At 42.2% G+C, this 27013-nt stretch overlaps 1 protein-coding gene across 5 annotated transcripts in view; it reads left to right on the top strand.

Moving 5' to 3' along the window:
* The window catches only part of PRKCQ (protein kinase C theta), a 60875-nt gene extending 50430 nt beyond the window's left edge, over positions 1–10445 (top strand). For all 5 annotated transcript variants that reach the window (XM_013185484.3, XM_013185486.3, XM_013185483.3 and 2 more), the window contains 4 exons: positions 3496–3634; positions 6823–7011; positions 7479–7607; positions 8446–10445. In XM_013185484.3, the coding sequence (XP_013040938.1) occupies positions 3496–3634; positions 6823–7011; positions 7479–7607; positions 8446–8601 (613 nt within the window). In that variant the 3' untranslated portion in view covers positions 8602–10445. The remainder of the gene's footprint in view (positions 1–3495; positions 3635–6822; positions 7012–7478; positions 7608–8445) is intronic.
* The last annotated feature ends 16568 nt before the right edge of the window (positions 10446–27013 follow it).

Here is a 27013-nt window from a genome sequence, read left to right as displayed (position 1 = left end):
AATTGTGACTGAGAGACTGTCCCTTGGATGCACTTATTGTCATCAAACATCTATGCAGATTCACTTTTGACAATGGCCTGCTGTTTTCTTTTGAAGAGAGAGCTCAGAAAATGGCAGTTTTGAGCCCTTCTTAGGAATTCAGTCCTATTTCAGTTAACATTAAAGCAAACTCTTTGATGCATTTACACCAAGTCTTTCATTTAGCACTCAGCATAAGCACACAGTTTAAGCTTTCCATGGATGAAGATACATAGGGTCAAGCTAGCCATGAGAAACGTGGTATATCTGCTGTGCTGCTTACGCTGGAACAGTGGTGAAAAGGTCAGCTCAAGTAACAGCAATGGGGAGACAGCAATGTACCTTAATTTGGGAGTTATTAACAGGTTTGTTCTACACAGCCCCATGGGATCCATCTTATCATCATGACTCTGAGCTAGCCACCCAAGCCTTTCTTGGAGTAAGTGGAGTAAACAGAGAAAAATCCATTTTTTCAGGTGTCAGTTCATCAAACCTGTGTTAGACTGTCCATGAGAAGTGAGCTTTCTATCAGTGGGCTCTGTAGAGAGCAGATGGATGCTAGGTCAGGCACTAAAGGCAGCTGCACTCAGACAGAAGAATCTTCTCCCAGACTTCCAAAACTGGGAGGAACTTAGTCCATGATTCATCAGCCTGCCAAATCCTGCAGAGAAAAAATCTTCTACTGTAAAATTGCCCATTCCAGTTTCTTCTTTACTTCCCTAAGAGCTTGGAAGTTATGCATGAATGTTTTGGTCTAATAGACAAAGGTTGTGCTTGAGACCTATATGAAAGGGCAAGGGACAAGATGGAAGCAAGAGGGGCTGCAGAAATCAGGAAATGGTCTGTTTTCCGATGGCTGAAAGGAGAAACTGAATTTCTGGGGAACACTCGTCTAACTCATCTTCTTGGCAACCATTAGTTACTACACTGCAGCATTTTGTGAAAGAGGGAATTAAATAGCTTGTCACAAACACATGAGAACACAAGTTCACTAAAGCAATGTTTGCTGAAACCAAAATGAGCTTATTTCAATGTTTGTCACATAGTGTGAACACTAGAAAAATGCTGAAAGTGAATGGCTTGTTTACAATTCACTCTCCCGTTAAACTCAAGCTTTGATTCATATAAACTCTCATTATTCATTATTAGTACTCATGTGAGAGCTGTTTATTGACCAGTGAGGGTGACTGCATAAACATGAGATCAATATCAATAACATTAAGCCAGGATGATCTCTGGGGTCTCAGCATTTTGTGAAGTGCCCAAACCACTTAGCCGTGTCTGTTGTTCTTACTTAGACTTCTTAGAAAAGTTGATTAAAAATATCTGCAGGATGTTTTGAATTCGTGACAGGACTGTTAAAGATGACTTTTTTCTTATAACTCACATTTTTATTTGAAACTGGTATACCGATACTGTGCCAGGTTTTGGGGCCCGTTTTCCCAAGAAACAAAAGATCATGAGAGACTGTGCTGGGAAGTGGGGGCAAAATGGGACAGCTAGACATGGCGGTACAAAGAAATAGCTTATTCCCAGGAGTCAGTGTGGCTTTGCTTTGGATATCAGGCTTTGATAGGAAATATTTGACCAGTCCTACTCCTTTTTCCTTTTTTTTTTTTTTTTTCCTGAAGGCAATGACCACAAGGTCACTTGAGAACTCACAACCATCAGTATCTCAGTCAGAGCTAACTAAGCATTTAGAAAAGTGAATAGAAATCATTTTTGAAACTACATCACTTGTGATGTAGTAAGAATAACGAATCCAGCTGTTCTGTCTCGTGCACCCACGTCTGGAAATGTTGGCTTAAATTTTAATGAATGAGCCGAGACAGTTTTGGCAGAAAATCCAATCCCTTGAGCCAATGAGTTTGAGACTCATCAAAATAATGAAAGCGAACTGTAGGTGATGGGTTTTTTGTTTCACTTCAAACTACCAGATGAATAAAAGCAGTGCTGGCAGCCAGAGATTGATCTCAATGGTGTAACTAGAATAAGTCATTCCAGCTGGAAATTGTGACAACATGAGTGTCTGCCACTTGGAAAGCAAATGTCTTGGTTGTCTCTATATTTCTTTTTGATTGATGACTCCTACTTTTTCTTTGGCTGTATTCTAGCAGCAACGAACTATTGCCCGATGACAACAGTTTTGTAGACACTACAAAGGAACTTTGCAGAGGGAGGAAGAAGAGACATATCTTCCCCACAACTGTAGGTGACTGAGGAAAATTGTGCATTAGAAGTGACCTTCTTGAAAAAGTCAAATGGACAAGGTCATTTCTGAGAAAAAAAAAATATGTATTTGTAAAACTGTTGTCACCAGGAGCGCGGCTATATAGCAGCCCCGTGGTAAGGACTCTTGCCTGAGATGTGGAAAATGTGTATAGGCTGTGAATCAGCAGATGTTGGAAAAGACCAGTTGTCACCTCAGCAGTGCACAAATCCGGTTGTTTTATCTGTGTGCACTGGGAGTCTTGAGAGGGAGCAGTGATTGAGAGCATGGTTCAGGCAGTACAGGAGCATGGGTGCTCCAAGAGCAGGTATGCAAATTCTACCTACATCCCAGGTGAGGTGGAGCGTCACTGATCCAAACATCTCCCTGAATCATTGTTACAATGAAAATCAAAATGTTTAGGTAAGATGCAAAAATCTAACACAGAAGCTATGCCAGCCTTCTGTTCTTTATGCCTTTTTCTTTATTTCTTTACGTTATTTTCTATCCTTTCAGAAGTTATTCCCACATGGGGGGACCTCTTTGTTCTCTGTCAATGACCATGATTCATCAGCTCACTCGCTTTTATTTCTTCTTTTTTTTTTTTTTTAATATTCGATTATTATTTTTTTCTCTCTTTCTGGGATCTTTGCTTCCCACAGCAGCTCTCAGAGCCTGAAACCTCTGATAGCACCTTGGCAGCTACGTGTGAAGGGCTTGTAAATCTCTGGGGCTCAGATAGTACAGCGCGTGAGTGAAAAGTTGGTAGATGTTCTGCTGATGTCCAGCATTGTTCTTACCCTCTGCAAGCCATGGAAGGCTCGCAGGTCCTTACCTCATCCAGCATTTCTAAAGCCTACACTGGAAGGGAAATATGGGAGTAGCTTCAGAGACAGTACTGAAGCTCCCAGGAAAGGGGGGAGTGAGAATTAGCCAGTCCCTTCTTGCTCCCCTTCTCCCGGCAGTGTTAGAGCAGAAGTATTAACCTGGACAAAGGATTTTTAGCTTCACTATTCTGCATCCTCCAAGGAGAGATGCAAATATCTTGGATAAAGTTAGATAAAGCAAACGAGTCAGTGCTCATACAGGAGGAATGAGGAAGATGAATTTTGAACTTCTAGAGAGAGCAGCTCATCCTCTAGCCCTCAGCCTTCTTTTGTAATTGGAACATGTAGGCAATTAGTGAATTAATGAGTCTATTTTGCTAAAATCACTTGCATGGCTCTGTAACACTTTAAAAGAAGGGATTCCTTTCTCTTCCTCCACAGAGACTTGAAGCTAGACAACGTCCTCTTGGACAATGAGGGGCACATCAAAATTGCTGACTTCGGGATGTGTAAGGAGAACATGTTTGGAGATGCGAAGACAAGTACTTTCTGTGGGACTCCTGACTATATCGCTCCGGAGGTAGGTGCCAGATCTGGGGACGTCAGCAAGCTGCCGTGGGACAGAGAACTCATCTTCAGACATGGCTGTTGGTCAGTGGTGGTGGTGCATGCGAAAAGCAATAACCTGCTTGTGAATGGTTTCAGGCTAGGAACCAGATTTCAGCTTGACTCCACAAGCTGCCTCCAGGTGAGGGAGACCCTAAAACTATAGGTGATGTGGCTGTGTCAGGTCCAGGCCATGCTAGAGTTAATGAGGGCAAGGCAGAGCTCACACCTTGAGTTAAGGGCCTGCTCTGCCCTCTTTACTCAAGATATTTGTGCTACATGTGAGGTACTGCCCGCTGAGGCTGGGGCTTGCTTGGAGACAGTCTACAAGGTCCGTGCATTGTAGACATATCAACAGGTGCTCTTCTTCTTCCCCAGCTGATACACTTGGTGGAGAAAAGCTGAAGCTGGCCTTCATGTGTCCCTGCAGTAAAGCTGGATGGTCACAGACACCACACTTCAGTTTTCCCACAGCAAGATCCCCTGCCCTTCCCCTTATTTTTTCATGTTTCCCACACAGAAGCTTGTTCTCATTTTCTTTTTCTAGCAAATGTAGATTTTTCGGTCTAGGTCCATCCAGAAAAGAACAAACTCCCTTAACCTGTTGAGTTCAAACAATGACAGCTCTCACTGTGGAGAGACTTTGACTAATTAGATGGCAAACTGAGGCCAAAGAAGACATTCTTCATCCTGGAGGAAAACTAAGAGTCATCCATGCATCATGTTCGACATCACTCTGAAATCCATTTATTTGCCTTTCAAGCTCCCATTTCATGATTTCATGATGGATATCAGTACTTTCCAAATGGCTTTTAAAGCTCGTGTTTTTTTCCCCTTCTCTATAATTCATTGATCATTTAGCATGCACCAAAGGCCTCGATTCTGGTCTAAGTTACACCACTGCTGACACAGGGGCAGGTCTCTTCAGTAATTGGATTTGTATTGCCTGAGAACAGGTGTAAGTGTGCTCTTCCATCAAGCTGCAATTGTCTTTTATTCCATTTCAAAATGCTTTTATTAAATTAAAAAAAAAAAAGAAAGAAAAAAAAACCTTTATTTTTTCTGATCCTAAAAGAGAGCTGAGTGATAATCCATTATCTGTGATTTTACTCATAGGAGAGAGTCGAAAATAGCTCAGAGGTTTTATTTCTGTGCTATCATTTATTTTAGAGTTTCAACAAGTGCATATAAAATGTTTTACCTCCAAATTGAAAGAACTGCTAGAGTTTATGGATCACCTCTCCTGCCAGAGGCTGAAGCCATGGACTTCTTGTCAGTATTTCAATGTGGCTGCTAGCACTGTAATTTGTTGCAGGCACAGCACCTTGGCTACAGCTGTGCAAATACGGGGATTTGGGGTCAGCAGGCAAGCAATTTTTTATCTCAAAAAATATTTGACCAAAAAAAAAGAGTTAAATTAAATTTCTAGAGTTCATTTTGTTTAGAGAACACAAAGCTAATAACTTTTTTCCTTGACTAACATAAATCATTTAATTTAGTTTTCCAGATACTTTAAACTTTGAAAAGTAAGGCCTTATAAAAGAAATGTGTCTTTTCAGGAGGAAAGGTTTGGATGATTTTGTTTATTAGCAGCCCAGAAGAAATGTATTAGGGAGACTTGCTGCTTCCCTTTTTTCACTCTGGATGAAACATATTGTTTATATTGCCTCAAGTTCAAATAGTTTTTTTTTTGTTCTGCTTTATTTTGTCATCATTTTTTCTCTTTTGGAATTTTGGAGACAGATGTGTTAACCATGAACACTTTACATCAGGCTGGGTTTAGACTTCTGATATTAAGGTCCTGCTTTTCTAGATGCCGCAGGTACATCAAAGGGGGATACTTCTCACATTAGGTGAGAAAATTCATCTAAAAAAGAAGCATCAGATGGCACCTTATAGCATTGTAGGAGGGCTAGCTTTGCCAGAAGCCGAGTCATCCCTTCCTACCTTAGATATGTAAGTCAGATAAATCACCATTTTTCCTCCATTGACTGTAGAAAGACTCTGGATAACTAGCTTAATAATAAGACAAATAACTTTTAGGAAATAAGATGAATCCAGACCCAAGTGGCAAACTCTGTCCTAAAGCATTTACAAGCAGTGAAGACAAGGTATGAAATCACTTTAAAATGACTCAGACAAGTCTACAATACCTCAGAGCCAGGAGTAAAGATTCTCTAAATCACAATTTTTCAGCTATCAGCAATTTAATATACACTAGTCTAGATAATTGTTTTCACTGGTGTTATGCCATGTTCGTGTTTTGCTATTGATACCTACACTGTAATTGTAGTATAGTGGATGGCAATGCAGCCGGGCTGTGGGTGCAAAAGCAAAGATCATGGCTTAAAAATACCTATTACCCTTTAGTTCTTTTAATTTATACTTTAATTTTAGTACCTTTAATTCCAGCTCTAAAACTGCAGTGAGGATCCTAGACATCATAGTCTTCATATGTATCATAGACATCTGCAATGTAATTATCTATATATGAGCAAGTTGTCAAGGTTCCTTAGTAACTGAAGGAGATGAACGGGGGTAGATATTTAGCTGGATGTCTAAAATTTGCATAGTTTTCTGATTTCCAAACCGTATATCTAAAAAGAATTTTGCTCAACCAGAGGGAAGTTTGAAAGTTTGGTGGTATCTGGCCAATTTTGCAGGGGAAGAAAATTCCAGATCTGGTCTTTAGGGAGGTCATTACCCCAACCAACCTGTCCTGGTCACTGCACACTGGATGTAACCTTCATTTTATAGCTGTCACAGAAAAGCACAACCCAATGGACTGACTGAAGGCAAACTCTCATTGCTCTACCTGTAACTCAGTTCTGACATTTAATTTCTGTCTTCTTTTCCCATCCCACTGGCCTAAATAAAATGTACCTAAAGTTCCATCTCCCTGCTTAGCACATAGTTTATTCTTCATCAAACTGACAATAGCATGGTATGCTGTTCGAAATTCCTTTTGCTGAAATTGAAACCTCTTGGAAAACCTCTACTGGCAGATGCTCTGGCTCAGGGTTCAGGTAGGGGAGAACGTCTCTGCTATCACATTCAGTGCAAAGCAGCTTTTGAAGGATCAGGGCCTGGCCACCTTTCTGAAGTTGAAATACTGATGACAGACATTTTGTGTCTGTCTTTTTCACTCCTCTCTTTGGGCAGATATTGCTGGGGCAGAAGTACAACACTTCTGTTGACTGGTGGTCCTTTGGTGTCCTTCTGTATGAGATGCTTATTGGCCAATCTCCTTTCCACGGCCAAGATGAAGAGGAGCTTTTCCAGTCTATCCGTATGGATAACCCATTCTACCCTCGCTGGCTTGACAAGGATGCGAAGGACATTTTGGTGAAGGTAAGAATTACCATACATCAAATAAAAGTCTTTTTGACAGAAATGTCATCTTTGGCTCGTGTATCTCCACCTGTTGTTCAGAGAAGCAGCTTTAGTATGATATGGGCAGTGAGAGTCACTTTCTCTTTCATGTTTGGGCACTTCAAAGCTCATCCAGACAAAAGCTTTCAAGTGCAATACAGAGATTTCAGCTATGTAGTTGCATGCTTGCACACTCAGACACTTATGTTGTTATCACTGCATCAAATCTGTACTCTCTCTCTTGAGAAGATGAAATATGGCCAGATCTTGGCCATTGTTTTTGGCATGTTAGTCTAAGAATCCCAATCAGGAATTTAGTAAGGTAGAAGAGTCTTCACACTCTCACCAACGTTGCTTGAGTTTGAGATCCTATCTGGTAGAACTGTCCCAATGAATACACTGTTATTGATAAAGAGTAAAGTATTTATTTTTCTTCAAAATTTTAGCTTTTTGTGAGAGAACCTGAGAGGAGACTGGGAGCAAAAGGGAACATCCGCCAGCATGCCTTTTTCCGGGAAATAAACTGGGAGGCTTTAGAAGAAAGAAGGATTGAACCTCCTTTCAAACCAAGAGTGGTAAGGATGTATCTTTTTTCATTTCCACCCATCTCATGCCATTCTTTCCTGAATCATTCCCTTCCCAAATATTTATACCCTCCAGCACATGCATGCAATAAACCAAACCCAGAACCCACAGTAATACTTTAAACCACTTTATTTAAGGATCCAAACTCTTCAGACATGGGTCTTTAATGTCACATACCTCAAATTCCTAGCATCTTAAAGGTGGATATGTGTTGACTTTATACTTAAACTAGGAGTTTAAGGCACCAAGATAAGGCTTTCAAAATGCCCTCAAACTTTCAGGGCCATCTTCTAGAGTTGTTCTGCACATCCAGCAGATGCAGGTGGTCAGCTAAGTCAGGATGGAATCAGTCCTATTAATAACAATAATAAAATTTAACTTGACAAGTGCAATTCCATTTTGCAGTCCTTCACAAGCATTCTTTACCTGATGTGACCAATCTGCCGTTTTACAATGTTGTAACATCCCTTCAAGGCAGAATTAACGGGTCACAGCCTCAGTGCCTCCTGCATAAGATGTATTCCCATCACTACTTCAACAGGACAGTAATAAGCAAGTGATTAGCATTGGTTGATGAATATTGAGAGTTCAGACAGACAGCAGTTCACTACAGCTTAACAAGTTACTGTGCATCGTTGGGGCTGCAGTAGCCAACTATTGTGGAAAAAGACTGAGAGCAAACACTCTGTGGTTTCCGTGGCTGAGCCAAGCTTGCTTCCAGCTAGTTGAGCTGAGCCCATAGGAAACAGCATGATATGGCTCATACTATTATAATGAAGACCTGAATATTAGTGGTTTGACACTCTTTTCTTTTTCCTTTTCTTGAAGAAATCGCCAAGTGACTGTAGCAACTTCGACAAGGAATTTCTAAATGAAAAGCCTAGACTATCCTGTGCTGACAGAGCACTGATTAACAGCATGGACCAAAATATGTTCCGCAACTTTTCTTTCGTGAACCCTAAAATGGAAAAAATATTTTCCTGAGATCTGTCTTACTGAAGAAATTCTTTGTAATGGTTTGAGTAACACTTTGTCAGCTGAAGACTGGGCATGGTTATTTTAACCAAGAACCCACCAGAAAAACACGTCAGTGAAAATTCATACCATGCCTGGAGGCTTTCAGCTCATTCCAGTCTGTAGCAGATGCCAGCCACGCTTCACTAATAATGAAGTCTCTTCATGGTATCTTTTGGTCTCTATTCTCTCTTTTCCGAATGTTCTTGAAGTTGAGAACATCTGAAAATGAAGTGCCAAAATCTGTTCGTCTTTACTTGTACCTACAGCCAATGGGTTTCTCTATAAGAAAAAACAAGCATATTTGTTCTTCTAGTGTTGTCAGTGCCCATTTCTGCAATTCTCACTTAGGCCCACCTCCTTCTGAAGGATGAGTGGTGAACTCGGGGCCTGAGGGCATCTGGGAAGACTTCAGGTTGAGTGTCTTTGCAACCTCCATTTGTACATGTGCAGAATTGTGTCTGTGTTGAGTTTTGAAGAAGCAAATTAACTCCCCTCACACTTTAAAAATAACCCTCGCAGGTATTGGGATTTAATGCTGTGCCATAAGGTCTACTGAGACAAATAAACTTTGTAGGTGCACATTCCAGCACTCATATGTCTCAACCAAAGGCCATGAAACTAAGGGCTCAACCATGAAGGAAGATCACAACAATAGCAAGTGTCAAGATCCATACAGAAACCCAGAGGTTTTATCTTAGTACTTGAGCAGAAAAGATGGGAAGCTGCAGTACAGAAGAAAGCATTGAAAACCCCTTTTCTAAAGCTTTAACTGTCCTCAAACTCACCAGATTCAGAGCAAAATCTGCACTGTTTTTTCTGGAGTTTTACTCTAAATGTGCATCAGAAATACGGAAAAGTTTTCCTCAAACCATTCTTTAAGTATCATAAAATTGGCCTTTCAATCACAGCATTGTCATATCTTCCTGGAATGCTAATAACCAGTCCTTGTAAAGGTTGATATGCTTCCTATAGCTCTAAATGGTGTCCCGACTCCTTGAAGACATGATGGGCATTGCAGACATGATGGGCACACTGCAGGAGAGCACACCAGGAGAGGGTGGCCCTCTCCCTCACCCCATGATATTTTGCTGCATATTCTACCTCTTTGCAGTCTGTGGATACGTTGGTGGGTTAAAAACAATCTCATCTGTGATCCGTTCATGACAGAATCCTTTTAAATAAAAATGCACTGTTTTCAGAGGTTGGAGAAATACAGAACCTCCCAATTACTGCTTGCCACGGAGACATTAGAAAAATACTGGGTCAAAATTAAATCAAAGCCCCAAATGAGGATTCTGTAATATATATGTAATAACTGCTTAAGGAATTAAGCAGTCATCCCAGCTGGTGTTAGGCTGCAACTGAGGCATGTAAATTTGGAGCTTCGTTGCAAGAACTCCTCCAGCCCATTAAGAAGAGACGTTCTAGAAGGTGAGTCATCCCAAATTCGGATTATTTTTGGGCACCTCCACTGGATCCACTGGAATGGGCACTTAACATGGACCTCCCAACAGGACAAATGCAGCCTTGCAGGCTGTGCAGCCACTGTGGGATATCGTTGGCAGCAATTGCAGGCACTGAATCCTGCAGGACCAACAGCAGAAGTGCCTAAAGTCAACGAGAAAAGCAAATTGCCTTGAGAAAGGATTCATCCTGGTGACTTTTGTAAAATCCTTGCTCGTGCTGTATGGAGTAATGGAGTTGTGTACACACAGTTTGTGCAGCTGGTCATCATGTTTAATTTGAATGGTAAACATGGATTTCTAAAATGCCAGTGCAGTTTGTACAGTTTAATAAAATGTTGTGTACAATTGGAAAATGTAGAAGTGATTAAATGGGGACAAAAAATGAGGATGCTTGGAAAAGTTGTTAAAAAGGCTCTGTGCTTTCTGGGAGATGTTCCCCAGGGGAATTTCAACCCATAAATACACGGGATCATCAAGCATTTGGAGAACTGTAACTACTCTGTGGCTACAGGAGCAATTAAAAAGCCAGATGCTACCTGCATTTTCCACTGATGCCACAAAATACACTGTAGGATCAAACTGTCCCTGGATATGACCGTGTTTATTTCTACAAGTGCGTGGAGCTTGTAGTTCACATCAACAACAGGTCAGTATCTAAAGCAAGGATCTGGTGCTGTGAAAGGTGCCCAAGAAGAGAGTAAAATGACCCTTTTCACTGTCAGCAGGGGATACAGCTGGTAACTGGGGCTGCAGAACCGGATGTGAGGAGATGGGCAGTGTTAGAGAGCAATTAGGCCACCTTCCTTCAACACGCAAATGACGATGGATCAGCCAGCTCCTGGGAGAGCTTGAATGTCTACGTGCTATGGAGCCTGGATGGCAAAACCAGAGGTTGCATGTCAATGCATTTGAAGATAGTTGAGCAGCATCCCTCTTTAAACGCCTTTTGGGGATATTTTCTTGCAACGGCGTGGTGGTTCATGTTTGACACCAGCGCAGGGACAGCCTAGGAACACAGCTGAGGGAGCGAAGGTGCTGAATCACCTCTCATGCTTGCATAAGTGAAGTTCAGCAGGTTTTAACACCTCTCTGACCACAGGCAGGGCTCTCTGCACTCCAGCTGTGGTCCTGTCCATCAAAAGCAGACAAACAGGAGTGATTTGCAAGCAAGTCCATGTTTGGTTAACTGCTAGGGCAGATACATTGTTAGGCTTACTGCAGGGCTTTCGACACAAACCACAAGAAGTGGCTGCTTCTCTCTGCAGAGCATCTTTGGTTTAAAAAAACAAAGGAGACCCAGAGAGGATGGGGGGAGGGAGGCAGGAGGGCTGGGTACAAGCCACCGCGTGTGCCGTACGTCTCACCGGGGCCACAGCCTGAGAACCCTCCCAGCTGTGCCTGTGGTGTGCGCGGGGTGACGTGGCGAGCAGCGAGCGTTTTCCTGTGGTGAGAGCGATGGAGAGATAGGAGTTGACAAGGGCTGAAAGCCAAACACTCGCACGGAAATGAGCAGGAGCCCAGGCACTCACAGAACCGTTCCTTTCCCTTGGCTAAACCTGGCACATCCACAGCTGTCTTCTCTATTTTTTTTTTCCTTTCTCTTCCTCCAAATAACGATCTTGGCATAGTAGATGGGGCTTGCTAGGTTCGGTTATTCATCTGCTAAAACCCCAGCCCTGTTCTGGAGCCCTGTGGGACCACAGCACGGCTGTAGGAGCACGGTGCCTGCAAACATCAGGGTCCTTCCTCCTGCACCACCTGCTTCAGCTCAGGCTCTGGGAGCCAGTCTCACTGCTTTGCTTAACAGATGCACAAATCCCTGCAGTTGGCATTCACCAAACTAAACCTCAGGCTAATAGATAAGTCAAGCTAAAAGGAAGTCACCAGCGAGCGACAGCTGGGGTTTCAGCCCTCCTGCAAGGACCAAGCTGGCTGCAGAGAAGGGTGGTTGACTCTCAGCTCCTCGGCACGAAGCCTGGAGGTAGGGCTGCCACCCCACAGGGAGCACCGAGCTCCATCCTGCACCCTGCCATGCCTTTTGCTGCTCGTGCTGAGAGGAGAGGCAACTTTACCCCATGGTTACCAGACACATCTTGAACTTGTATCCGTACAGCTCCAAACAGCATGCGCTTCAGGTAGGTATGCTCTTCCCTTTACTCTTGTATTTGCACCTCAGACACTTAAAACCCAAGAAGAGAGATCGCAGCCGTGATCTAAACCGATCTCTCACTCCACGAGGTGCCAGCTCAGCTAGAGTATCGTGTAAAGCAGCTGAGATCGCAATCAGCATGTGCCCAAAGTGTGCCTTGCGGTGCCGTGAAGCCAGTAGAGGTCTCAGTGCAGACCACAGGAAGCTTTACCGCTTTTTTTGCTTACAAAGAAGTTTTATCTTTGCTGTATCACAGCAGTCAAGACAATGCATGTGCAGCTTGTGAAATAAGGAATTAACGTGGCTCTGGCTGTTCTGTAACTGGCGCTGGTTGTAAGCCAATGGTCCTGTTCAGCTCAGCAGTTGTACCTGAGCGTGCTGAGGTCTGGTCTACTGTTGGGGACAGGCACAATGGAGTCCTTTATCATCTGTGTTAACTTAATACTTATATTCGCAAGGATATAAAATAATAGGAAAATAAAAAGAAAGGGGAAATAAAGAAAAAAAAAACATTAAGTTATGGAAGATGAAACAGTCACAGGAAAGGAAAGTAGGGGAAAAGGGAGGGATACAGGTTGGTATACTTTTGTGCAACACTTAAATTCATTCAATGATTTTAACTACAATTTTGCTGTTTTTCTTCAAAGCCACCAGTATCTTCCCAGAGATGCATTTGTAGTAACTCCAAAGCACAAGATTTCCTGAGATTTCAGAGGGTAGGAGAGTGTGAGATTAGAACAGCTGAACAGCTCTAATCTGTCCTCCTGGGTGACACAGGACAGGCACTTCTACCCTGACATCTCCTTCAGTTTCTGTCCTGAATCTGAGTTCAGATCCCAATTCAAATAAGTGAATTGAATAAGTCTACAGCATAGGAATGCATTTTACCTTAAGTCAGGAATCTTCACTGAGACGTTCTGGGATATCATGGAGGACATCCCAGTGCCCCTTCCATGAACCTGGGTCTCTCCTACAAGCTTTTGTTTGTTCCTCATCCTTGTTACACCAAAACACCCCAAACTGCAGCTGGACACCTCTGTAAGCAGCTGAATCAAGCTCAGTGCAGGCAGTGGAGTCCAGACAGTGACTGAGTGCACCCTACAGCAACCTGGAGGTGTTCAAGGTTGGATACGGTTAGGGACATGGTTTAGTGGGTGATATTGGTGGTGGGGGGACGGTTGGACCAGATGATCTTGGAGGTCTTTTCCAACCTTAATAATTCTATGATTCCATGGATTGATAAAAGGCCACCTTCTTGAAAGTAAGTGAAAAGGGCAGCATGGGATGCTTCATGTCTTGAAAAGCACCAGAAACAAATTGCCTTCACCGTGGTGCTCACCAGCCCTCCAGCCAGAGGAAACCAGTCACTGCCAACAGTGACTGGCGTGAGACCCATGGAAGGTGGGCTGGATCTGCATCCATGCAAGGGCTGTTTGGGAGACATTTACCAGCACTGTACTGTGAACCAGGCTGACCTATAGACTGGAAATGCCATCGTGCTTTGTCGCTGTCAAGGAAGAGCCTTGCAAGAAGTGACATCAAAAATGAGTCATGAGCATGTCGCCTGTGGTTACTGAAGAGACTTCAGGAAGGAAATTATCAGTCACCATAGTACATCTTCATTAAGGGGGACCTGAGGACACTATATCCCCATTCCCTTTGGGAAGCCTCTTCCCTTCTCCCACACTCAAGCGCTGATAACCAGACAGGCACAAAGCTCGGGATTTATGGTCTTTTGAGGACTGCCTTTGGTTTCAATCTCCACGAGGACATTCAGTTTCATTTTGAATCTGAAGTTCTGCTGAGTCAAAAATTCAAAGCAAAACACTGCCATAAATCTTTGTCCTCATCTCCATGAAAAACTTTTAGAAGCTCATTGTAAACCCTTAACACTTCTTGAAATTTCCTCAAAAGGTCAAGTTGATCTCTCGGTGGGTTTAGGTTAGAGCAAGACTGTGAACTAACAATATTCAACACAACTTCGCAAAGAGACATGACTTCGGGGAAAGAAGATCTTGTGGTTAAGGTGCTATTGAGTCTCTGTAGAGCTAGGTTTATTACCCAGTTCTGCTATATGTATCTCTTGTGACATGGTGCAAACTGTCTTGCAAGGCTTTAACTTTTCCTCCTCTGAGTAGGCATAGTTCATGCCCTGTTGCTCCTAGTTGTTCAACTGTCCTGGAACAGCTGAACTAAGCAGAGTTGCCTAAAAGTCTCTCATCTTTAAAGTTCATTAGGACTTATATAGGTGCATCCAAGTTAATCATCCAAGCTTCCTCTATTGTCTGCGTAAATAATCTAAGACTGTGATTCATCCCATCTTAAGACAGACACCCAGAGTAGTCCACTGAACTTTCTCTACCTTCTCCTTCCAGAAAGAGGAGTGAGTCCTGTCCTGTGTGTATTTGCACATCACGTTGTGCATCACCTTGGGGTTCAGTGGAGCCTTACTCTTGGACAAATATAGTATTGCCACTATATAAATAAGAAATAAATAAAATTGCCTCAGCTGGCTGCAAATGACAGTTGGATGTCCTAAGACTGGTCCTGAATGAATGTGCTGTTTGATGGGACTGAGGTCTTTGCTGTGACACTCTTGTTTGGTAACCAGAGCTAGGAACAGCCAAAGAGCTGTTCCGTCTCACCATCCAATTGCCTAGGTTAGACTTCATCTGTTTGTCCATAAGGCTGTTATGGACACTGTTGAAAGCCTTAAAGTCAAGATAAACGGCATCAAGTGCTCTCCACTCATTCATTTCTTCATAGCAGATCTTTACGCAGGTTGGTCAAACATGATCACCACTTTATAAATCCACGCAGACTCCTCCTAATCAGCTTCTCATCCTCAGAAAGTTTGGAAATCACTTCCCAGAGGATTTTCTCCCCCACCTTACCAGGAATAGTGGTGTAGTCCCCCTCAGGCTCCTTCCTGACCTTCTTGAAGATGAGAGTGACATTTGTTTTCTTCTAGTCTCCACACCATATGAAGAGGAGGTTAATGAGATAGGGCTTAATCACTCCAAAAAAAAATAATAATAATAATAATAATAGCCCTGCATGTCTGTCTATATGCCAGGACATAGCCCAGTTGTAGCCTGCCTGCAGAAGGCAACTGGGATCTGTCTGGAACCCAACTGTTGCTCTCAAACCACGTTTCTCCACTGCCTAAACAAAATCCTGCTGGTGTACGGCAGTCGGAGAGGTGAACTATGATTTTAACAGTCACCTAGAGGAAAACCTGTTATTTGAGTGGAGAGAAAATAAAAATTAAGCATTGCAACTAATTTATGTTCTGGCCCTTTGTCTTAAAGGAACATAAACAGAAAATATGCAGATATCAAAGGGAGAATCTCAGCTTTCACTTCAATATTCTTTTTTATTATTGTTGTTAGCCTCCCAGTAGCAAAGGAAATGAGTTCTCTGGTAATCATTTCCATTTAATTTTCAACTCCTTTCTGTTGATAACATTGTGTATAACCTTTTTTTTCTAACAGTTACTTTAAATTGTGTACTTTGATATTCCATTCAGCTGGTGAGTAAAGAAAAATCTGTTCTAAAAAAGCCATTTTATCTCTGCTGTACATGAGCTCAGCAGGGTAATGTGATATCTCGGAGAGTATATTTATTTTAAATCACTGGTATTTTCCACCAGGGTGAAATTCTTCAAGATATAACCTCTCATTGCTTCCTTCCTTCGTCCCCAAAATGTCATGGGGCCAAAGTAGTGGAGAAATAGGGACAAAATAGCAACTCTTTTTCAAAAGAAACAATAATCCACCCAGCAAATCAAGTCAATTCTGGTCATACTAGGCATAATGAAAAGAGTAAAAAAATGATGGAATAGGGAAAACGGAGCACGCTGTTATCATAAGGATAATAAATCCCATACCACAGTGGCATTTGTGAGATAGTGAGGTAGGAGTCAGCAGTGACACAAAGTGACCTTTCTTGAAAAAGATGATGTTAAAACTTAATAATGCATTTTAGTTCTCCTGGAGGTCTGGTGACGCTGGAATTCAGATGGGAAGAGGAACATTAGCTGTTTCTTTGTGCTGGGCTGTCTCCACACCAAATCACACACTTGCTTGTCTTTGTTTAGGTGGACAAAAAAAGAAAGGAATAAATAGAAATTCCCCACAGCAGATTTGGCAGAACATCAGCCACATCTGGGCCAAAAGCAGGGTCAGAACCTGCTACCTGAGCTGTTGCCTTAAGATTTCAGTTAAAATTCTTGATGGAAAACAGCAACCATTTCATACCTTCACATGGGCTAGCTGCTCAAGGGATACAGACATATCAGCTCAAGCCATTACTTTTAGCAGCAGCAACCATCTTGAAGCAAATCTCATCTTCCAAATGGAAGGTCCTCTATGGACCTCTTGAGAGCTGTGAAGTGGTTCTTCATCATCATGGGAGCATACAGGAGAATAAGATCTCCATCACCTAAAGTATGCCAGAGTTTGGGTTTCGACATAGCACAGGAAGTGACTAGGAAAGCTCGCGATACAGGCTGGGACTGCAAAAGACCACTGCAAGAGAAAAGATGCATTTGTTCTTGGTATGGAGAATTAACAAAATCTGGCCTAACTCTGAAATACACATTTCTTCCTTGATATCAGAGCTCAGTAAAACACTGACCCTAACACGGAAGGCTTGTGGTAAAGCTATAATCAAGTTCTTTTCAGTTTAGGGAGAAATAACTTAGTATTCAGATGGAGCCAGCTTTCTACCATGCCTTACCGCAGGTATAATTCTTCGTGTCCGTAGAAAGATGCCTGAATTACACAGGGAATCAGACCCAAACAGCTGCCTATTCCTTTGATTGGAGATTTTTGATTAACATTGTGCTTCTTCAGCAGAGGCTGCTGCTAAAGTGACCTTGGCCAGATACTAAAACAGCAAGCTGAAACCACAGTCTAGAAAGTATTTCTATTTGAGTGTGGCTCTACAGGAAATGCAAACCTTGCTTAATACAGTGAAGATCTGTTTTCTTCAGGGTCTGTAGACCCTGGATTTTTTGGGTTAGTGTTAGGTTCTTGGATTCATCTTCTCTGATAGTACAAGCTATATTTCTCTCATCTGACTTTAGCTGTCTGGATGCTAGGGTTTAGTCTAGCACATCAGGTACATTGTCCCTGCAGCCAGTGGAGACTCATTTGGATGGTGATTCATCCCATCATAAGTGGGATGCCTAAAAGCAGTTGAATGAAAGACTCTCTAGTTTCCTATAAAATTAACATAGATTAAATGCCTTTCAAAGACCAAAAGCTAGTTAAGAGTGTGACTGTCACACTTGCAGTCTGGGTAACACAAGTGGAAGTGTCATAGAAATTGACCTGTGGTTTACATATATGCAAGAGTACACAGTGTAGGTGTTCGTACCTGAACAAATACAGCCTCAGCTCCCTCCACAGTCACTGAGGACTAATTATTACTGTCAAAGAACTTGCAGCCCAAGTGAATTATTCTTTAAGTAGGTACCCACATAATTCCTACCCTAAATTTCATCAGTGGTTTTGACTAGGTGTCCATGGACTATCAGAGGACCAGGAGAGCTGTCTCCCTGGTAGGCACCTAAAGTCACTTTCAGTTAGGAGACATGAATCCCTTTTCAGGTGACATCAAAACAAAGAAGACCATAATCTGCACTAATTGTAGTCCACATGGACCAACCATGCCCACCCCTAGTGCTAAGTATTTATTAACTAGATAGCGACCATTGAAAATGCTGTTTGGTCAGCCTTTGCCGTGATATCTGCACTACCTTTGGCTGTGTTCCTGGTGGTAACTCCAACAGGCTGAAGTTATCACCCCAGTCCTTCAATTCCTTTGCCTGCAATCTCTAAATGTGGACAAATCAACCACATCCTGAAGTGATCTTATCCCAAAATTTCACTGCTGTTGTTCCAAACTTACACCACTGTAAATTAAACCAGAATCCCTTGGCCCCCATCATTTCAAATATCTCCTGGGGCCTTAACAATGTCAGGGCAGCAGTGGGCTGGGACCTATTCCCTTCACCTGTGCTTCTGGATCCTTCTGCACATGCTGATGTTCATCCTCCTCCCACCTTTCACTATTTAGAAGGGTCATTTCATTAGCCAAAATGGTTTCAGAATTTACTTCATGCCAGTAATGTCTGATCAAGGACAAATTAAAACAACACCAACAAAAAAAAAAAACAAAGCCAAAAAAAAAGCTCATTTTTGAGAAGTCTCAGTAAATTAATTTTAAGGAAAACTCATTCAAGAAGCTTTAAAGGCCAGCAGAGTATTCTTCTTGTCCAGGACAGAAGTCACTTTAATTTACTACTATGCATAGCATCTTCCTTCAGTGCTCTTAGAGGTGTCCTCAACAAGTTTAGACCATGGAGTCACAATTCCTGAATTCCTGGCCATCTTTGGACTTGAAGATTTCATTCATATCAACCTCTCTCAGATTCTTTTTTTCCTCCTTCACTCATTGTGTTTAAATTATTCCTTCCTTTTTACCCAGTCAGCGGAGAATTGGAATTTGCTGATGTCAGGATCTCTGAACAGATGGGAGAGCAGTATTGATTATGCAGTCGAGAGTAGGACATAAATAGCTTGTTAGAAGTAAATAATAATGGTTTAAATGCTGTGTACAAACCTTTATAAAAGCCAGTGAAGCAAATAAAATAATCCTTACAGAAACCTATCTGAGTTTTTAACAAGGTGATGAAATTCAAGAGCCTTTTCCACTTACTTATGTTAGTGCTGATATAAGAGCTGATTGAATTAACAGACTGGAACTGCTGGAGGTGAGTCTACCTTCAACATCTCTGCCAAATGAGATGTTTGCAGCTGATGTGTGAAAGGGAAAAGGGAACTGATGAGGGAAAGAGATGCGGGAGGACAGGAGCTGCAGACTACAAGCAGGTTTTGTTCAGAGTAGAGAGGGAAATTTATTTTTTGTTATAAATTCAGAGTCTGGGCCTGAACTCACTTTGCTATGTGTGACACTAACACTGGTGTCTAAGGCAGGGCATGGTATAAAGCCATGTAAGAAATGTGTCCTTGTTGATTTTGGTTGAGGTTTGATATGCGTGAAGTCCTTTGGAGCTGAGAGCATTGTGAAGCCCATGCTCAAAGTCCATTCCTCCCTCCATCCACTAACCTCCCAGCACCTGACTGCTCCAAATGGTCCTGTTAGGTAGACAGATAGTTAAAATTTTAAGGTTAGGCAACAAACAGGAGATTTAAAGAAATGATTTTGAGCTTGGGCAGATCACTTACCACTGCTGTAAGTTCAGTGTTTTCCTGATTTACATCTATGCCAATCAATCAGAATCAGGACAAAATCTGCAGTAGAAACGAAGTCTCTCAATGGGAGTGTTCAAAATTGAAGAATCACAGAAAGGTTTAAATTGGAAGGGAACTCAAATCCCATCTAATTCCAGCCCCCTGCCATGGACAGGGACATCTCCCACCAGACCAGCTTGCCCAAAGCCCCATCCAGCCTGGCCATGCACGCTATGATAATGATCCCTCAAACCAGGGAGCAGGATATTTGAGAGAAAGCAGAGTTTTCTTTGGGACCAAGTCCCTGTTACTTTTACATCAAGCTCTTTTAGCTCCAGCTCAACCAATACCCAGGAGATGGCCCAGCAGCACCACCACGTTTGCAGACACTCAGACAGGTGCATGAGATCAAGCACCCACGCAGAGGCACCTGTGCACCCACACTTTTGGCAGGATTGGTCCTTTCCCCCAAAATGACAGGGGTCTGAAGATGTCTGCTCCAAAAGGACATTGCTTCCCTCAAGTGTTCATCACTGCTGCTGCAGAAAGAAACGTGCTGGCATCATACTGCCTTCATCACCCTAGGGAAAACTGCCTGAACAGAGTAGGGGTTCAAACCAGACAGGGGTCCCCTAATTGCTAAATAAAGTCCACCTTTTGTCCTGAGCCTTGATTTTCATCCGTGATGTGTGGTTGGGCACTGTGAAGTAGCTCCATGCTTTCTTCCCACCTTGATGCAAGGAGCTAGGAGGAAACTGTATTTTGCTCCTATGGCATTTCAGAAGCTTTCTATGGCTGGTTTCAGAGAAACAGAAATAACTGTAAACAGGCTTTATTTTCAGAACACATTTTTCAAGGTGCTTTGGAAAAGTCCCCACTTAAAGAAAAAGTTAGAGATCCCAAAGGCAGGCCTTTCAAGCAGGTTTGCCCTTTCAATGAAGGGGCAAATTCTTGACCGCAGGACTTTCAGCAGAAGCCACAGTCTAGAAATATGGAATATGGATAAGGGCAGTGTAAGCAAAAAAGGCCATGTTCTCATAAGAAAAAAAGAAAGGGGGGGGGGAGGAGGAGGGAGAGGGAAAGGGAAAAGAAAAGGGAACGGGAAAAGGGAAAGGAAAAGGGAAAAAAGTCTATTACAAAATTAAAATAACATCACTTTCAATGACTTACTAACCCGTGGAACTAGCTTCCAAAGGATAGCAAAGAATTTATAAGTACACGGTCATTTCTGATGAAATCCCTGTGTAACAGGAAAAAAAAGTCATAAGAAAACTCACAGCTGGGTCAGATCTATTGTCCTCCTGGTGCACAAAGATCTCCCCACCCACGATGGGTGCCTACACAGGGAAAAAGTCTGAGGACAGAGTGATCCTTCCTATTTTTTTCTCACTTTCAATTACAAAGCATAAAGTAAAAAAGGAACAGGATGATCATCAGAAAAAAAAAGAAAAAAAAAGTGATAATAGCAATACAGGAGAGACTGGAGTAAAATTTCATTTCCCAGATTTACCAGAGATTTCCAGGGTATCTTAACAAAGAGCAAATACTCCCTCTGCACTGCATTTCTCTTCCTATAAAACAGAGATAATAAATCTTCTTTAACAAGGAGGTGTGGTAAGGGAAGAGCCCTAACACTTTGGAAATGCCCAGCTAAATGGTGATGAAAACACATACATCTAGATGAAAATACCAATAAATGAAAAGTCGTTTGGGTCAAGGTATTTCTGATTCACATAAAAAAAAAAAAAAAGGAAGTTCACACAATGAAGAATTTTCCTTTTGAGCAGAAGGATGCTGTGTAACAACACCAAGGCATCACATCCACATTAAAAGGAATTGCTGCTATAAACAAGTTATTTGATAAACTGGGAATCTTTTGTTTGTTTGCCTTAATTATTCACAAACAGGTGGTAGTTTTACTAATTTGTTCTTCATTCAAAATAGTTGGTGTAAACATATTTTTGTCTCTCTGATGGCCAGGCAGTAGTGCTCTTGTTACTCCTTCCTGGCTATTTGTGCCACATGTTGAATATTAAATCACACAGCAGTGATGATGATTGTGCTACTATAGCATCGGCTGTCTCTAAAAGAAAGAGAGAAAAAAAATCAACTTTTTTTCTCTCTGTTGGCAAATTATCTGCAAAAAGCTCAGCATTGTTTGAATAATAAAAAGCTTTTACAGATGGCCACAAAAGCGTTTGCAACAAGAGTATTCTCATGAATATTTATTCTCACCAATTCTCCTGACAACTTAACTTTCTGCAGATATTCCTATGAGTAAACACTCAAACAGTCTCAAAAAAAAAAAAAGAAGGGGGGGGGGGTTGCACATAAACAGAAGAACACTTACAGATTATTTATTTTGCAGCACTATGTACAAATCTCACCCAGAATAAAAGCCCTCTTGTGTTCATATTTAGATTCACAGAGGGAAAAATCACCTCCTTCCTGAAGAGCTCAGTGTAAGTGCACAAAACAAATGAGAGGACATTGTCCTAATTTTAGGCAAGGAACGGATGTTTAGCCTCTGATCTGAAATCCCATGTTTGCACAATGTTCAGATCTGCATACTTTTTACCAGTGTGTCAGGGACTTCCCAGTGCATTGATTTTTGGCCTTATTCTCTTCCACAGCTTCAAGCAATGCACTACCCTCTATAAGTAGTGTTTAACTACCTTATGGTTGGTACAAGTACACCGCATACACTTGCTGAGGCAAGAGCTGAATAAGCATGGACTATTTTACCTCTTCCCTATTCCGCGTATACTACATGATTTTTGGAACAAAGGCAAAAAAAGTTCTATTTATGGATTGCCATAGTAAATACTAATTGAATGGCACAGCACATCAGTGCAAGGCACAGAGGCTGGAGGTACGGAGGCTGATGTATTCGGCCCGGACACTTGCACCCACATGGTTCTTTTACAGGAGTTGAATCATTGCAGATTATGTCTGGCTGAAAGGAAACAGCATATTCTGTGGTGTTTAAAGATGTCACACTCATTACAGAGCTTTTGGAAACCAGTGAGTCAGCAGGAGGAACACAATGCCAGTTCCAGCTATTAGGCAGTTATTTAAAACAAAACAAACAGAAACAAAAACCAAAAAAATAAAAAAAGCCTCTTGTGAATTCAACAGATGCAGTGAATTCCCTGCTTTGCAAAGGCTAACGTGTTTGCACTGAGGCAAGGGGCATTTTTATTAACACAAAGGTGACTCCAGTTCAATTATTTGTTCGAATGAATTATTCAGTATTTTCCTTTAATCTCATTAAATGTGGATGTGTGTAAACAATTTCTGAAGGTGCGGAGAAAATCAAAGACCAGCAAAAAGCACATGCAATGGTGGAAAAGCAGCGGGACAGACACCCTATGGATGTACAGAAGATCACAGCCAGAGTCTAACCCATCCAAGGAAATGTACACAAGGGTTCAAAATGTCATCTGACTTATTGTGGACCACATCCCTTCTCCAGGATACCTCATTTCTCTAGGATATTGGGCTGCTTAACTCCTTTTAAGTAGAAGCTGAAACCTGAAGATACCTAAGGTGATATGGCAAAATGTGATTACCCAAAGTTCTCTTGCACAGATCTAAGCTCCACAGGCCTGTACATCTAGCAGAAAAAATCAAGAAAGTCTTGGGTGGATTATGCTGACTTAAATGGAACTTAAGAAACAATGTTTTCATCTTTTCCCTATCTGGTATCTAATATATGACAAGGACAAAAACGTGAGAGCTGCATGTCCAACATCTGACCGCTGGAGCTCTGGAGCCAGCTAAAAAGAAAAAAAGAAAAAAGAAAAAAAAAAAGGAAAGAAAAAAAAAAGGGTGGGGGAACATATTTTCTCTTCATAAATTGTCTGTACTAAGACTTTTAATTGTCAACAGCTTATTTGACAGTCACAGTTATTTGAGGGGTGCTTTGTGCAGCCATTGCAGCCTATTGTTTTGGAACAGCTGTCTTCATTTTCACTTTAGGAGCCGTGTTGTGTGACGATCTCACTGTAAATCCTCCCTTCATCCACTGGTTCTGGGTGCATAACACACTTTTATAGGCAGCCTTATTTGGCTAAAAATTTGAAAATTCTTCTGGTTAAGAGGAACACTCCATTTGCAGGAATAACAGTGCACTGTATCTTCATATAATAAATCCCCATTGTTCAGTTACTAAAATCTCTTGATTTTACTTGCAGCCCTGCCTAAGGACAGGGGTAATCCTCAATTTCAGCCCTATGTCCACTGTAAGCCACCCCCTTAATGTGCTGCTGGATGGTCGTCTGGGCCTTGGTACAAGCATGCTTTTATCTACGGATTTTTTCTCTCCTGAAGTTGTTCTCCTCAGGCTGAGAACAAAATAAAATAAAATAAAATAAAATAAAATAAAATAAAATAAAATAAAATAAAATAAAATAAAACAAAACATAAAAAAGGTATTAAACAAGCTAGAGCTGCAGAGATTTGCTCAGTGTTAGTCTAAGCTTGAAACCAGGGGAAGGTTCAAGCAGATCTGAAGCCTGCTCTTGCAGCTAACTTTTTATGAACTTCCTAGTTTCTGAGTGCCAGAGAAATGTCCCCTTTTCTCAGAACTCCTCTTCCTTGCAGCTGCACCACTTACTCATATGGCAATGGCACCAGCCTTTTTTTTTTTTTTTTAGTTCAGAGATTCTTTTTCTCTGAAGCAGAAAACACAAAACACATTGCAAGTAGCTCACCCTTGTGTATAGCTGAGTCAAGTCCAAAAGGAAGAAAAGAACAGACCTGTTCAAAACCAAACAATGGCATGAAAAAAAGCTCTCCAAGTCACAGTTGGCTCATAAGCAGCCTCTTTCCAGTACAAATACAAAGAAAGCCTTTGGAGAGACTAATCTCAACCATATTCAGGGCTACTGCACTGGCTCCAAATAGCTCTCCCATTAACCCCCTTTTTACATAGACAAGGACAAATCCAGCAATACCCTCCGTTGTCTTATTCGCCTCCTCAAAACACTGTCATGTCATAGTACTATAGTATGTATCACAGTACGGTTTAGGTTGGAAGGGACTTTAATCATCATCTGATTCCAGCCCCCTGCCATGGCAGGGACACCTCCCTCAGCCCAGGCTGCCCCCAGCCCCATCCAGCCTGGCCTTGGGCACTGCCAGGGATGGGGCAGCCACAGCTCCTCTGGGCAGCCTGGGCCAGGGCCTCAATGCCCTCATAGTAAAGAATTTCTTCCTTGTACCTAATCTAAACCTACCCTCTTTTAATTTAAAGCCATTCCCCCTGTCCTATCCTTACACCCCCAACACAGAGTCCCTCCCCAGCTCTCCTGCAGCCCCTTCAGGCCCTGGCAGCCCGCTGGGAGCTCTCCCCGGAGCCTTCTCTTCTCCAGGCTGAGCACCCCCAGCTCCCTCAGCCTGGCCCCACAGCAGAGGGGCTCCAGCCCCCTCGGCTCCCTCGTGGCCTCCTCTGGCCTCGCTCTGCCACGTCCCTGTCCTGGTGCTGGGGCCCGGAGCTGAACGCAGGCCCCAGGTGGGGTCTCAGGAGAGCGGAGCAGAGGGCGGACAATCCCAATCTCAATCCATTCTCAGCCCAGCCTGGATTTGGTTTTGGGGTTGCCCCAATCCAGACGCAGCACCTTACACTTGGCCTTATTGAACCTCATGAAGTTTGCACAGGTCCCACCTCTCAGGCCTGCCCAGGCCCCTCTTGGATGACATCCCTTCCCTCATGACAAGGGAAAGAAGGGGCCGACAGACAGGGCCAGGAGAGAAGTGGTGGGTGATCTTTGTCAACAATGCCAAATTAGATTTATTCAAGTCTAACATCAGCATGATCCAGCTTTTCCAAAGTCACTGTGTTTGACAAATCCATCTATTTAAGGAAGAGCGAACTCTTTGGACAGCAGCCTGGTTACAGCTGACATAAGATTGGGATGTTCAAAGTCCTTTGATAAGAAAGTAATACATGTGCTTAGAATGATGTGAGGAGGCAGGCCAAGTCCAGCAGATCCTGGTGGGTGAGGGAATGCACCCCCAAAAAATAAACAAATAAATAAATAAATTTGCTGCCTCAGTTTCTCACCTTTAACTTCACACTCCTGTCACACCTCCCCAAGGAAACAAATTGCATCCTTTCCTTTGAGGCTGTCTCTCTCTTGCTCACAAGGGGATGCAATATTTATTTTTCTTCTGTTTTCAGTTTGTTTAAGAACAAATTTTCTTTATCAGAAGAAAGCTATGTGATGAAATTTTAACAATCTATTGTTTTCAGTATTGCCTACTAGCATAGCCTGTAGCAGCTCCCATGCAAGGCATTTTCCTCCTCCTTTTCTAGCTAAATAAGGCTTGCAGGTTCTGTGGTTGCCTCTCTCCTTATCTCTTTCTTCCTTCTCCATTGACCTTCTTGTCCTATTTCAACCAAAATAATTAATTTTGGCCCTTTCTATGGTCCTGAGGTCCCATGGGACAATCTGGCCTACTCCTCCACGCAAGATCAACTCTTTCACAGGACAAGACAAGGACCTTTCTCTCAAGACAGGTTCCATCAAAACTGACTTTTGAATTGCTTATTGACCCATATGAAATTTTGGACAATTGCAGTTTTCTGGAAGAATGTTAACCAGCAAAGGTTTATTTTATTTTATTTAAACATTCTAATAACTGAACAACTACAGTTCAATGCCTGGGAAGATCTTTAGCTGTTTAATTTCTTAGTGCAGACACAGCCACATGGTTGAACAGACACACTGTAAGAGCTCAGCTATCACAAGTTTCGCGTTGCAGCAGCCATCTGGCCAGTTAGCATGTATGGGCTGGCAGGTCAATAACCTATTTATACTCCCAGATTACTCCTTATCTCTGATTTTGGCCAGTGTGAGCCTCAAAGGTTCACAGAATACTGAAGAGGAAGGAGGAGAGGTTTTTTTTTTTGAAATAGGCTGTTTCTTACCAAATTGCTCTGACGTGGAGAACTGCACTAGCAACACAGAGAACATGTGACAAATAATCTCCTCAAATGGCTTTTTTTGTTGTTTTTTTGTTTGTTTGTTTGTTTTCCCTTCACGTGTGTGCGTTCTGAGCATCAGCAGATGGGGATTTTTCTTCAAACTCAGACCCAAGCTGATGGTCAGTTACTGCTTAATTCCCCTAAATCATTTGTATTTCTTCCACGAGCAACACTTTCTGACTGTTACAAATTCAGGCGGACTGTAGGTGTATGTCACATGAATTGTGATTTGATGCTGCTTGGTCAGAAACAGATCTAACTTCATGACCTTCCAGTGACGTTCCTTAGCAAAGTTTTTGGCTGAGAAAATGAGGAAGTTAAGGGGATATTTTCTTTCTCATTTGTGACTGCTGGCTGGCCATCCTTGTAAAACGGTGAGGCCAGATGACGTAGGTACCAACATTTTTTCTTGTCCCCACCTGAGTACTGTAAACACTTAGAACATACTTCCAGCATGCATCATTTTATGCTTGCAAATTTGCAATTTGTTTTTCTAATGAATTGCTGTAAT

Source organism: Anser cygnoides, chromosome 1 (assembly GCF_040182565.1).
Source record: "Anser cygnoides isolate HZ-2024a breed goose chromosome 1, Taihu_goose_T2T_genome, whole genome shotgun sequence".
Lineage (NCBI taxonomy): Eukaryota > Metazoa > Chordata > Aves > Anseriformes > Anatidae > Anser > Anser cygnoides.
Note: the sequence above shows the minus strand (reverse complement) of the source record. Positions and strands in the feature narration are given on the sequence as shown.